The sequence below is a fragment of the Podarcis melisellensis genome (genome assembly GCF_964234715.1).
Source record: "Podarcis melisellensis genome assembly, chromosome: 6".
NCBI classification, from domain to species: domain Eukaryota; kingdom Metazoa; phylum Chordata; class Lepidosauria; order Squamata; family Lacertidae; genus Podarcis; species Podarcis melisellensis.
This window is the reverse complement of record NC_138538.1, coordinates 46211475-46224579: the sequence shown is the minus strand read 5'-3', so window position 1 is coordinate 46224579 and position 13105 is coordinate 46211475. Positions and strand designations below refer to the sequence as shown.

The 13105-nt window shown below is 41.5% G+C and overlaps 1 protein-coding gene across 3 annotated transcripts in view; it reads left to right on the top strand.

Moving 5' to 3' along the window:
* BRPF3 (bromodomain and PHD finger containing 3) overlaps window positions 1-10873 on the top strand; it is a 34124-nt gene extending 23251 nt beyond the window's left edge. For all 3 annotated transcript variants that reach the window (XM_081914497.1, XM_081914496.1, XM_081914498.1), the window contains 5 exons: window positions 3442-3538; window positions 4824-4921; window positions 6659-6756; window positions 7829-7983; window positions 8390-10873. In XM_081914497.1, coding sequence (XP_081770623.1) covers window positions 3442-3538; window positions 4824-4921; window positions 6659-6756; window positions 7829-7983; window positions 8390-8573 — 632 coding nt within the window. In that variant the 3' untranslated portion in view covers window positions 8574-10873. The remainder of the gene's footprint in view (window positions 1-3441; window positions 3539-4823; window positions 4922-6658; window positions 6757-7828; window positions 7984-8389) is intronic.
* Window positions 10874-13105: the final 2232 nt, after the last annotated feature.

Genomic DNA, 13105 nt, shown 5'->3' with positions numbered 1-13105 from the left:
CGCAAGACGAAAAACCCGCTAGACGAAAGGGTTTTCTGTTTTGGAGGTGCTTCGCAAAACGAATTTCCCTATGGGCTTGCTTCACAAGAAGAAAGCCCATAGGGAAATCTCCAGGGACCTCTTTTAAATGCAAGCGGTGGGGAGCAAAGCCTTTCCCCCCCCCTCTGGCCTTCAGAAGAGGTCCAGGAATGCCGGCGGGGACGAAAGGCTTTGCTCCCCACCGCCAGCATTTTAAAAGCAGTCCGGGATAGCAGGGAAGCGCTTCTCGCTATCCCGGAGGGCTTTTGAAGGCAGGCGGGGGGGAGCAAAGACTTTTGCCCCCCGCCCGCCTTCAGAAGAGATTTATTTATCAAAATTATGTCCCATCTTTCCATCAAATGTTGCTCAAGGTAGCTAACAGAAATAATAAAAATACCATAGCATGTAATTAAAGGCAATAGAATAAGTTTTAAAATATGTAAAGACAAAGCAAGTGTGCTCACTTCTGCTTTCTTCTTTCAGAGTAAGCAACTAGCACATATCTTTTCTTAGTCATTAAAAACAGGGACCAGTTCTGAAGCTCTTTAGAGCAATCAGATGGGATTTTTGAGCCATTCTCAAAAAGTTGAATGAGTAACTATTTCTAAAGCAGTATTTGTGCATATGCTCATAGTGATCTTGTGATTTATCTTTAAAAGGGGCACAGAGAATCAAGGAAGTGTTTGGTAAAATAGTGCCGTGCAATCTCATACTGAGCAAGTGTAGTAGTACCTGTCAGAGGTATGCAACACCTTTTTAGCTAGCAGTTACTGATGTTAAAGTAGTAGGTGGAATCTCCCATTTAGCTGCAACCCAAACTTAGGAATACATGCTAGCTTGCACTTCTCTATTTTATGGTTTGTGTACTTCACACTGTTTCATTTATTTAACTTTATATATCAAAGACTGATAGTGGGTTACTATTTTAAAAATAAAAGCATGAAGTCTAAATGCAAATCCTAATAAAAACATCTCCACAGGCCTTAATACTTCTGGAAGAGTCTCATGCTGAGCCTTAGCACATCCATAGGGGGAGTTCATAAGTTTGGAGCCACCACTGATAAACCTTATTGTATGCAGTTTGCTCACAGAGGAAACGAGGGTCTGCTTAGTTTATTACAGAGCTGGTGATGGGATAGAAGAAATAAGACTGTCTCTTTGATTCCTCAGGTGCCTTTATATGTCAAGTGTAGCACCTTGAAGTCTCTGAATTGTATAGGGACCCAGTGCATGCTATGGAATACAGGTGTAATGTGCTCCCAGGGACCAAATTGTACAGCAGTATTAAGGCCTAGGTTGCCCTGATAATAGTTGATTCTTTGTTGGCTAAAATGCCTTTAAGATGGGCTGCTCCCCTCTCTACTTTATTCTGTGCTGTGCAGCAGCTTTGTCTGGTATCGCTTTACTTGTGTGTTGCCAGTTATGAAAGTGATAACCTATTCTGTTGGGATACTGCTGTGTCCTAGTTGGCTTGTGATTCTAGTACAGCTTGATAAGATGCAACAGTCATTGCTCCCCACCCTAAACACTTGTTTGACAGCTCAGTGACTTGTGAACTGAGCTTCATGATGGGTAAAAGAGATGTAGGTGAAATTAGTGGAAATTCATTACCAAATGTTTTTAGTAGTTGTTGTTTTTTCAATTTCATTTTCCACTTTCCTACTGATAAAGGACGTTAGTCAGCAGGGGACCCATAGATGGAATATTATACAGCTTTCTCACCTTCTTCCAAATCTCATATATCATATTCTCTAAGTCTGGGGCTACAGTGAAGTTTACCTGTGCCTGGGTTAACCTTCATTGGTGGAGTAAAGAATTGTTTTCGTAACCAATATGTGGAAACCCAAGTCAAAAAATTAAGAGATATCTACACTTGCAGCCCTTGTTTCATCACTTATTATTTCTCTTTGTCTCTCCTTGTCCTGTGATATTATAATACTTTTATGTATGCACTTTCTCCTCCCAGAGTTGAGGACCTGCTCTTTAATTTCTTTATTTCTAAACCCAGTGTCACTTGAATATGGAAAGGCTGTTAAGCAGATTGCACTCTTGCCAAGAGTGAGGGCATTAAAAAAAAATCAAATAAGGAAGGAGAACAGACCTCTGTGGGTGACCAAACCTTCTGGGATTATGCAAGAGCAGAAACAAACACATTCACACATCCCCAAAGGAAAGTAATGAGGTCTCTAGGGGATTGCTGTGTAGTGGATATGAGCCCAGTCTGTGTTTAAAACAAACAGTTTTTTTTAAAAAAGGGGGAATTAGTTGTGAAGTCTTGAGCTGATGACTGGGATGAGGGGCATTCCCAATGTTTAGCATACTTGACCATAGGGGACAATGCATGAAAAGTAGTACTTTTTTCACAAGGTACTAATGCCAAACACCCCTCCCCCCAAAGCACTAATCAGGAACATCTCATTATATGAAAAACTTGGCATGTCCAAAGCTCAAGTTTCTTTCCTATCAATAATCATAACCATGTAGCAGATGACATGCAGAATCAAATCCAGGCTAACAATACATTTAAGTGCAGACCTCTGGAATTGAAAATGGTTTTTAGAGTGTAGGGGGAGAAGCTTGGCAGATATACAGAAGGAAAATGTGTCTTGTGAACATTTGTTCAGGCTGAATTTTGACTTTGTAGACAAGGCAGTGCTTACCATAATTTGCCAGTTATCAGTGGGGTTATGGAGGTAGCAGTTGCTGGACTAAAGAGAGGTGGATGAGGAACATTTCCTTGCTAATGGGAAAGAGTTGGTAAGGACTGTTCTGCGAACATAAGAAAATGGTGGGGCAAAACTCGCTTTGAACAAGTTCTTTGAACATAGTTGCTGCAAGATGCCTCTTGACTCCAACTGTGCACAGACATTGGGAATGAGAATTTAATGCATTCTTTAAACTCTTAAATGCATTTTTTCCCAACAAAATTTTGACATGATTCAAATAGTCTTGTTAGCTGCATTGTAGAATTGTGGTGTATGTAGTCTGTTTTCTTTCATAAGTGTCTAAAGTGGGGACGGGGAGCAAGTTGGCCAAGTTGGATATTTTTTTACCTGCGTGTTAAATCACACAGGTAAAAAGGTGGGTTCTGCACTTTTCTAGCAGCAACTGTTCAACTGATAGTTGATGCTTAGGAAGCACTGTGCAAGGGACTTTGCAGGCACTCTCAATCAGCTGGTTGGGGATACCTGCAAAGCTTTGCCCAAGCGTCTCCTTTACCTGCCCTATACCTCATGCCAGATGTAGGGCAGATAGATGTGACTTGGCTGAAATGGCCTCACAGACCAAATGGGGAGGCGTAGTGGGCCTAATTAGGTCTGCAGGCTGGACGTTCCACAGCTGTGGTCTAAGGAATTTTTAAAATAGCACTGTATAGTTAGACTGTATATGAGTTAGACTCATTCTCACATGCATTCTTCTCAGCACCAGTGACAAATGGCTTCAGGAAGCATATGGAAAGCGGGTCTGACTCAGAGTGCAGTTCTGGCCTCGGTAGTGGTCTCTCATCTGACATCTGCAGGTAAGTCTTCTTCCAGGTGCTTTCACCCAGAAAAAACATTATTCTCTTGGTAATTTTCCAGTCTTTTCTTTCCGTTTATACTTTTAGGTGCCTCTTACATCCATATCAGAGGCCAGAGGTTTTTTAATAAAGAAATCAGCATTCCAGAGGAATTATGGCTCTAATCTTGATTTAGCTGCATGTGTGCAGTTTAGCACGTGGCAGCAGAGGGGTGATAAGTTCCAACCCTTGTATTCTAGGCAGTATAATTCTAAGCAGTATATAGTAAATTGGTGACACTGATGTCTGCATTATTTTTTCATCCTTTAGCATCAGTGTTTTCTATTATTTTGTGTTTTGTTACCAGTCTATTGCTGAGATAAGCTACCTTTTGATCCCAAGATGGTTATAGGGTCAAGAGTAGTCCCCAATCCCTTAATAATAATAATTAAGTAGTCCTTGATACTTAGCACAGGGACGCGGGTGGCGCTATGGGTTAAACCACAGAGCCTAGGACTTGCCGATCAGATGGGGTGAGCTCCCGTTGATCGGTCCCTGCTTCTGCCAACCGAGCAGTTCGAAAGCACGTCAAAGTGCAAGTAGATAAATAGGTACCACTCTGGAGGGAAGGTAAACAGTGTTTCCGTGCGCTGCTCTGGTTCGCCAGAAGCGGCTTAGTCATGCTGGCCACATGACCCGGAAGCTGTACGCAGGCTCCCTCGGCCAATAAAGTGAGATGAGCACTGCAACCCCAGAATCGGTCACAACTGGACCTAATGGTCGGGGGTCCCTTTATCTTTACCTTTAATACTTAGCACAGTCTTGCCATTAGCTTGCCTATCCCAAGTGAGCATCACTGCCAATACCATTCTCCCTCTGGCTTTACATCCGAACTTTTGTCTGCAGAACAGTCAATTGAGAACCAGCTTTATTGCAATGTTGGTTTGCTTCTGCCCTATCACATCCTGCTTCCAATGTCTGCAGCAATGCACAGCCTGCCTGAATTAGCTTGTTTCCCACCTTCCCTGTCCTTTGCATCAGATCCAATTCTCCTAGGAGCAGCTGATCAGATCTATGATTCATATGAATTTCTGCCTTTCACAGTAAGGTTTTAATTGCTGCTCTGGCCGCCCACTTCTGGTTATTTACTAAAAGAAAGGCTCCAGAAGTCCCTTATCAGGTCCAGATGTTATTGCCCACAACGGCATTCTATCCACTCCTCTTCCTTCACTCCATGAAGCTCAAGGTGTATTTTGGAGCTAAGCATTGTTTTATCTTGTTTTATCACTTGGCTCTCTTTTCACAGTGGTCTGACTCCGCACAAACGTAGCCGAGGAAAGCCTGCCCTTGCACGGGTCCCTTTTTTGGATGGTGTAAATGGAGACTTGGAATACAGTAGCTCAGGTAAGAAAAACAGTGTTGGTGTTTCTTAAGCATAACGTGTAGCTATAATTTGTACAACTAGGTTATGGATGTTATTTTTTCCTGTGGATTGTGCCAAAGGAGACTAAGGCTGCAATCCTTCCAACGCCAGCAAAATAAGCATTGTTGAACTCTGAAACTTATTTGCAAGTAAGCATGCATAGGATCAGTTTCTAAGCATGTTCTTTACATTTGTTGCCAGTCTTATAGCTTGCCATTTTTATAATGGCAGGATCAGTTCCGCTGTAAAGATGTAGGTAAAAGAGTTTGGGCAAGTTCTATAATGAGGCTTTCATCCCCCCCCCCCGCAAAAAGCCCCCATATGTTATAGCTGTAGAGAAAACCTTGAAAATGTGTTGTCAATATCTGGAGAAGGCTCAGACCACAGAGTGTTAAATCGATGGAGCAATATGCATTACTGTTATGGTTCCCTGCTTCCTAGTCCTTCCCCAGCTGACAGTCAAGTCTCCAAGCCTACTTCCTAAATGACCTGTGCCAATCAAGTTTTAGCATTCTAAATTCTTCAAAGTGAAGTGTGTGTGATAGGGGGAAGCTCATAATTTGGGGAATAGAATAATTTTGGCAATGTTGCCTAAAATATATTTTTAGATTTAATTTCCATAATTTATTCTGGGCACAAAAATATTTTTGCATGTTTCAGAATTCAGTCTTTGTGGAAGTAGCTTAGTATGGCAACAGTCAATGGTAGATTTTACCTGTATTTTCTCTGTAGTTGGGTCTTGAACCTTGTCCCAGAAAGGCTGTGTATGCTCTCATCAGTCCCCTAAACAATGTATACATTGCCTAATTACAATTGCCTCCAAGTGGTATAGAAGGATACTATGTTGCTGCATGTGGTGTTCATAAAACAGTGATTGAGAGGAGCATAAGGGAATTTCATCCTTTTTGCCTGGCCCTGGGGGGATGACTGGGCACTGACCTCAATGGGATTGTTGTTGGCTTTGCCATTGATGGTGTGGGAGTGTTAGGGTGGCTGCTTGCATATGATGTGTATTGCGATGCAGGGGCTGTGTTCCCATTGTTATAAGCTTATTGGTTCCTCCTTTATGTGTGTGGCATGGCATTCACAGTCCCCATTAGGTGAGTATTCCCCTTGCTTCTGGAATGTTGTGGGCATGTCTGTTTTAACGCTGTTTGGGGATTTTCTTGTGTGTTTTTCTCCTTGTGAGCTGAGCACACATTGGATGTGGCAGCTATTCTCCTGACATAATGATAGCTTGCCTTTGGTACTGGGTCAGTGTGAGATTGCACTGCCTGGTGTGCAATGTATTGCCTTTATACCAGATCCATTCTTACAAAACATTTTGTCTACTTATAAAAGGAGGATGGTAGGATAAGTCTTTGCCAACCTGGCGTCTTCCAGGTTTTCTGGACTGCAGCTCCCATCAGGTACGCTGGCAGAGGTTGATGGGAGTTGCAGTCCAAAGCTTCCCGAGGGCACCAGGCTGGCAAAGGTTGCCTTAGATATTGTTGTCTTATGCGAAATAGTTGCTCGTTTTTAATTAATATGTTTGGCCTGATTTCATTTTTCAACCTGCAAGTTTTATCAGAAGTGTTATTTAAGATGCAGGATATGTTTCCTCAACTTCGTATTCATAACAGCAGCCTTCATCTATAGTTCTGCAATATCTTTCAAGGAAAAATGTTATTGTCATGGTAGACTATGATTCTAAGGCAGTTCATATTGTGATTCCTTAGGTACAAACCTACTGATGCCCTTTGAGGAGCACACGGAACTAGAACCTCTGGAACTTGTATGGGCAAAATGTCGTGGCTACCCTTCTTACCCTGCGTTGGTATGTATATCTGGTTCAGGATGTCTTGGTGGCCTATAATACAGTGCTAAGCTCAAAATGTAGTTTCATCTGAGGAGGGAGCAGAAGATGTCCTCTGGAAGAACCCTACACAACACTGAAGCTTTCATCATGAAAACTTGGGGGCCTCTGAGCTATTGTTTCATGGCTAGCCATATTGTTACTTTGTTCCTTCTAATCATTTTTAATGTTCTTTATGCAGGTTCCATATTCTTTTGGTTAGCTGCCTTCCAGTGCTTTGGTGGAAAATAAATATACAAATAAATGACTCAGAATAGGTAGTAATCAACAATCCTCTATCACCATATGTTTAGCCATATGCCTAGTAACATCCACATTTCGAAACATGGAAGGATAAACAGTGATAAAAATATAATAAACAATTTTAACTAGAAAGATGCCATCTTGGTGCTAGGAAACCCTGGATGATTTCCTCTTAACCAAAAAGAAACAGCCACCATACATATCATTATTGTTAAATATTTAAAAACACCAGTGCAATATAAATACTTCATATGCCTACCCAGTAGAAAGTCTCCCACGGCTGGCGGAGACCTTGTCAACACCCAGAAGCTTGGGGCGCGCTGAACTCCGCACGCCCCAAGCTTCGGGATTAGCGCAGAGCACCTGGGGGGGGGGGGAATAATTTTTTTTCCCTTTATTCCCCCCCCCAAAAAAACTAGGTGCATCCTATGGGGCGAAAAATACGGTAAGCTGTGTTTTCTGAACCTGTTAGCTAAAACAGCTTCGAGCCTTATCACCTCTAGGCTCTGCCCTGCTTCACATAATTCTTTGCCCTTGCTAACTTCTTCACAATTTTCTTGGATCCATGCTGCTTCCACCTAAATGCTCAGATGGTTGTGAAGCTTGTTCCTTTAATTGCAATCAAGACTGCACATTCTACTACCATAGATGAGATTTCTTCGCTACCCACTCATCCTTTCCCTGGTTTCCTCGGGTGCTACAGAACAGGGCTTTTATCGTCAGGCAGAATTTCTAAGATCGGTGATGAGTTTCCATAATATAACCTGTGTATTTTGCCTTGTGTTTTTAGATAATTGACCCTGACATGCCTCGTGAGGGTCTCCTTCACAATGGAGTCCCAATTCCCGTCCCTCCTCTGGAGGTATTGAAGTTAGGGGAGCAAAGGCAAGCAGAAGTTGGAGAAAAGCTTTTCCTTGTCCTTTTCTTTGACAACAAGAGGACATGGTGAGTAAATGTAAACAGGTTAAGGAAAGACCATTTTATTGACTGCAGAGTATCAAGAAGTTATACTGATGAATTTGCAGCTTAAAATTTAAGCACCCAGAAGGTAGGAGGGAGGACATGCCATTTTCTCCCTTCCCCTTTTGGCACCAAGCAGAGTCGTTATACAAGTTCCTTCTTTTGGAGGGTGTACATGTCACAATATTATTCATCAGACTTAATTGACATTCCTTGAGGGTTTTCTTTCCAGTTAAAATGAATAGCAACAAACATGTCTGTAAATTTGGAAATAAATCTTTGCAGTCTAGGAGAAAACTAAGGCTCAGGATCATTGAAAATAGATTTCCTTGTGTTTTCTTATGCATTCTCATCTATAATTTTTGCCTCTTTATGTGCTCTTGAACTGCAGGCAGTGGCTTCCACAGGAAAAAGTTATTCCTCTTGGAGTAGATGACACAGTGGATAAACTAAAGATGATGGAGGGACGAAAAACCAGCATTCGCAAGTCTGTCCAGGTGGCATATGACCGGGCCATGATCCATATGAGTCGAGTTCGGGGAGACCACCCTTTTGTCACACCAAATTATCTGTAGGGACTGAAAGAGCCTGCTCTGCCCTTCCTGCTCTTTCTGGAAATAATGCCTGCATCTATAGGCACAGTGGGTCTCGGGTCACTGATCAGTAGGGGATTCTCCCCTGCTTGGAGGACGGTGTGAATGCTATGTCTGTTTGTGTTCATAACAGAGACGCACTATTCCTAGTAGTAGGGAAAGCAGCTGTAAAGTATCTGATATGTGCCATAAAGCCTGTCTGGATTCTTTCTGAATCTGTCTCAATGAAGAGCCAGCAGGAAATGAAGTGATGTAATAGTCTGACTAGGAAGAGGATGTCAGGAGCAGCTGCACTGTCCTGCCGTGGCCTTGGTTATAGGGCAAGGGAGAAGCTGAACTCATTTGGCGATTGGACTGCAAGTCTCACAAGTCTCTTGTGTTTCATTCTTCAGCTAGTCCTGAGTTCAGCTAATGAAGAATTATCTGGAGCCTGCCACTGCTATAAATAATCCTTTATCCTTTAGATGACTCTTGTGTGCCAAATTTAATATTCAACATACTTTTTCATGTTATTTTAAAAAGCACTGGTTTGCCCCACTGCATTTATACATTTAAAGGCTAGTCTAGAAGCCTCATGCCTAGGTTTATATAGGTTTTTATGTTAGATCTTACTGACAGGAAGGATAGAGATAATATTTTGGTGGGTTTTCCCTCCTCCCTCATGCACATTTAAATGCACAGAGCTTTAAATATGAAGATGAAATCACTTGTGAAATGTTTTGTGTGATTACATTTATGAAGTAGATTTTACATTTCAACTTCAGGTTAATAACATGTTTGAAACCGGGCAAAACAGTGTTTTAAATCTTCTTTTGGGAAGCACCTAGTCCGCTGGAGCAATGCTGTAGTAAGATTTACTAGGACACGACAAAAACAGAACCTTGTTGGTTTTAAAAACTTCTAGCACATAGCTCCATTTTAGGGGCGCTGCGTACAGACGTTCTGTCCGAGTAAGAGCTGCCTCATTCGCTTCTGTACATCATCACCCTGACCCATAAAGCCGCATAATTGCTGGATGTCTATAGAGGAGGCTGGCTATATGCAGAAACAGGTTTCCATGTGGCCATTGTGCACCTTGTGGCATGTGCAGAGATTTCTCCCCCTTTAAATGGTGCAGTTCCTGCTTGCATAGAGTGCCATGTGTGTATTGCCGTGTGGAGCTTTGGGTCAGGGCATTAGTGTAAAACTGCAGTTCCCCTTTGCCCTCAAAATGCCCCCCATCTTGTTTTGGTTGAATTTGGAATGGTGTCTGTTTTCTTGCTTACCAGAACACATTGCAATTTCACACTTAGCTTGCCCCATAAATATTTCTTTCTCTATGAATCTTCATTACTGGAATCCGTTAAAGTCAAGTGTGCAACTCCTCCGAGAATCCTAGCTTTTAACTTGCATGCGCTGGAAAAACTGGGAAAGCTGAAGTTTGCAAGTTGACAAAGCATTTCACATTTGAATTCTGATTTGTCTAGATTTCTCTATGTCTTTTTAAGCGTTACAAACCAAAGGTGCAAAGCAAGATTGTAATTTTAAAATATAATTGTTTCTTTTCTTTTTAACTCAGTATTTTTTTATTATTTTAATTTTTCTTCATACTAAAGAGATTGTGGAACAAAATGTTAATAATAAGGGGGAAATCACTGCCATTTCTATGTGGTCTACTTTTTTTAAAAGTACCACGTCTTATATATTGGGGACATAAAACCACACTTTATGGAAAATATCTGTAACATATAAAGAATAAGAATAGGATTTTTAAAAAATAAGTTGATAATGCCTAAAGAGTGTGGCTGTGGAAGGAACTTCTGTACATAGTTGTAAAATACTATTCTAAATTATTCAGGCCGATTGTTACCATTCTTGAAGTCCTCGGTTGTGTTGCTGGGTCTTTTGTATGCACACAGTGTAATTAATTTAAAGCAACATACACTTTTCCCAGGTTGTAGCTCAGCTGTGGACTTGTGACTTATGTATAACTGTTTTAAGATCTTGCATTTTACTTTTATCATTTTTTTAAAATTACATTTTAAGGATTTGAATTGGCTAATATCCTGCTGTTGCTATGGGACCTAAACGTGACTTGTCAGTCTGCTGTAAAGCACAGATGGCTCTATTTATTATAGAAAGTGAGTTTATTTGCTTTCTAGAACTGTTTATATCAGATGGTATAAAAGAGGTAATAAAATTCTATGCTCGTAAAGAAAAAAAATGCTAATTTTACCTACTATAATCTGACTGTCTGAAGCTATATTTTCTCTCTGAGAAATAAATGTTCTAATGTAAAATAACTAATTGAATTGTCTTGGGAGATCCTTGACCTGACATCTGGACTTTGAAATGTAATGTGAATTTTCCTAAGTCCCAAGCATTCAGCAGTTTTCATATACAATACCTCCTTTCCTGGAAACCTGTGTGCTCCCAAAGCTTTTCCTCAATTACATTTAAGTGTCAGATTTCGTAGAATGTTGAAAAGTTGACAGGTATTCATTTCTTTAAGGAAAATGTGGACCATATTCAAGAAAAAACTTCCCAAAATGACACGTCAAACACACATCTGTAAAACGGCCCAAAAATCTCAAAACAGGATTTGAAATATTTACCAAAAGCCACGAGGACCAGCACTAATCCAGCATAAATATCAGAATTGGGCAGAAATTTGGTAGTAGTATCGGGAAATGGGAAGGTTTAAAATGCGAGGACACTAAGCACATAAGCCTGAAAAATACCTAAAAGGTGATGTTTTTATCTGTCACATGTGTAGTTTGTCCCCACTCCAGCCCTGCCAGTCCCAAACTTTCATGATTTTAGGCTTGCAAGGAAAGAGCTCTCAGGCTACTATGGTAAAATGAACTTATGGGTAAGCCACCTGTGTAATGTTATCCACAACAAATCTTTTTCCAGCCATGGAAGCATATTTCCAATGCTTGTGGAGTGGGATACAAATTGAGTATATGCTGCAGCAATCTCATGGTGATTTTCTGCCCGTTGCAAATGCTGTGTGAATCCACATAACACATAATCAGTGTGTCAAACTGGATTGTATGAATTGGTTTACAGAACTGGGAACAGGCCACTTTAAGGGATAGAATTATATTAGTTCAGCAGTGGCTTTTGTCATTGGGTCTGCTCATATGGGAAGAACTTTGGACAGATGTGTTTCTCCTCTGGTTCTTGGAGGGCATTCTGGATTATCCATGGTAGAAACTCCTCTTGCTGGGAGGGAAGTGACTCATGTTTCTTGACATAGCTCCTTTAAGGAGGGACATCTCTCCTTTCCCCAGCTACCCTACCTAGTGGCAGATAAATTATTGGGGCTTGCATCCCTTTGTGACCAGTTGGTTTTAACAAGGCAGCACAATCCCAAAGAAACATGTCAACCAATGGAAGCCATTCATCAAGGCTTTATTGAACCCTGGATGCATAATCAGAGAGATCAAGTGATAACAACAGTATTTCTTTTTGGTTTGGTCCCAACAGAATGAAGAGTTTGATCACATGGCCAGCTCATATTCTGGTAGCTCCCATGAAGCTACCACTTACCACCTTCTCAGTCCACTTGGTGCATCTTCCTCACTCTATGCTCAGTACTCGGCTGGCACAGACCAATAGTCTGCTGTAGGGACTGGGTGCCATTCCGCCCATCCATGTACAAAACAAGAGTTTAGATGGAAGAATCTGAAGTTTGTATTGATTGATTCTGTGTTTGTAGAGCAGTGGCTAATAATCAAGTTTCACGAACATCCAAAATATTGTGACAGAAGTGAAGAATGGAGCCTGATTGCTTCATAGGGCACCTTTGGTAACTGGGTGTTAAGTATTTTATTTGTGATTTGATGTCTTGAAGTCATGCAGGAAGCAAGAGAGAAAGTCAACAAGTTCGCGCCTTGTTAATTTGATTTATCCTCCATTGTCCCTTCCCCCACTTACCACCTTCTCAGTCCACTTGGTGCATCTGTTGCCTAGGAAAACGCAGACTATAATAAGCTGTTTAAGGGTACAAGCCTGTATTTAGGCCTATACTGGCTGAGAAGCCAAAAGGTATGAGATGGGAGTGGAAAAATGCCGGATACAACTCAACCAGTGAAGATACGCCAGCACAACTTTGTGGATATGCCAGTTGAACTCCATGGAACACTGCACTGCCAGGACAACACTGCTGGTGGAATGACCAAAAAGGAGTACAGATGTGGCAGTGATGAATAAGTAGACAGATGACAGCTCCTGTACTCTCAACCCTACTCCAAACATCAGCATACTACCATTCCTAGAACTCAATAAGGACTGGCTCCTTGTATGGCTGGCTGAGATGATGTCAGCCCACGATTGGTGGGAGCCAGTAGTGTTGCCATGGGCACTAGGGGTGTGGCTGTGGTTGCTCTATTCCATGTTACTTGCTCCTCAAATTTGTGCTGGGCTTTGCTAGATACTGTCGATAAGTTACTCCAACCTTGCGGTGGTGCAAGAAGACTAAGATTGCACTCTGCTTGTTTCTTAGGAGCACAACAGTAGTCTGCCACAGA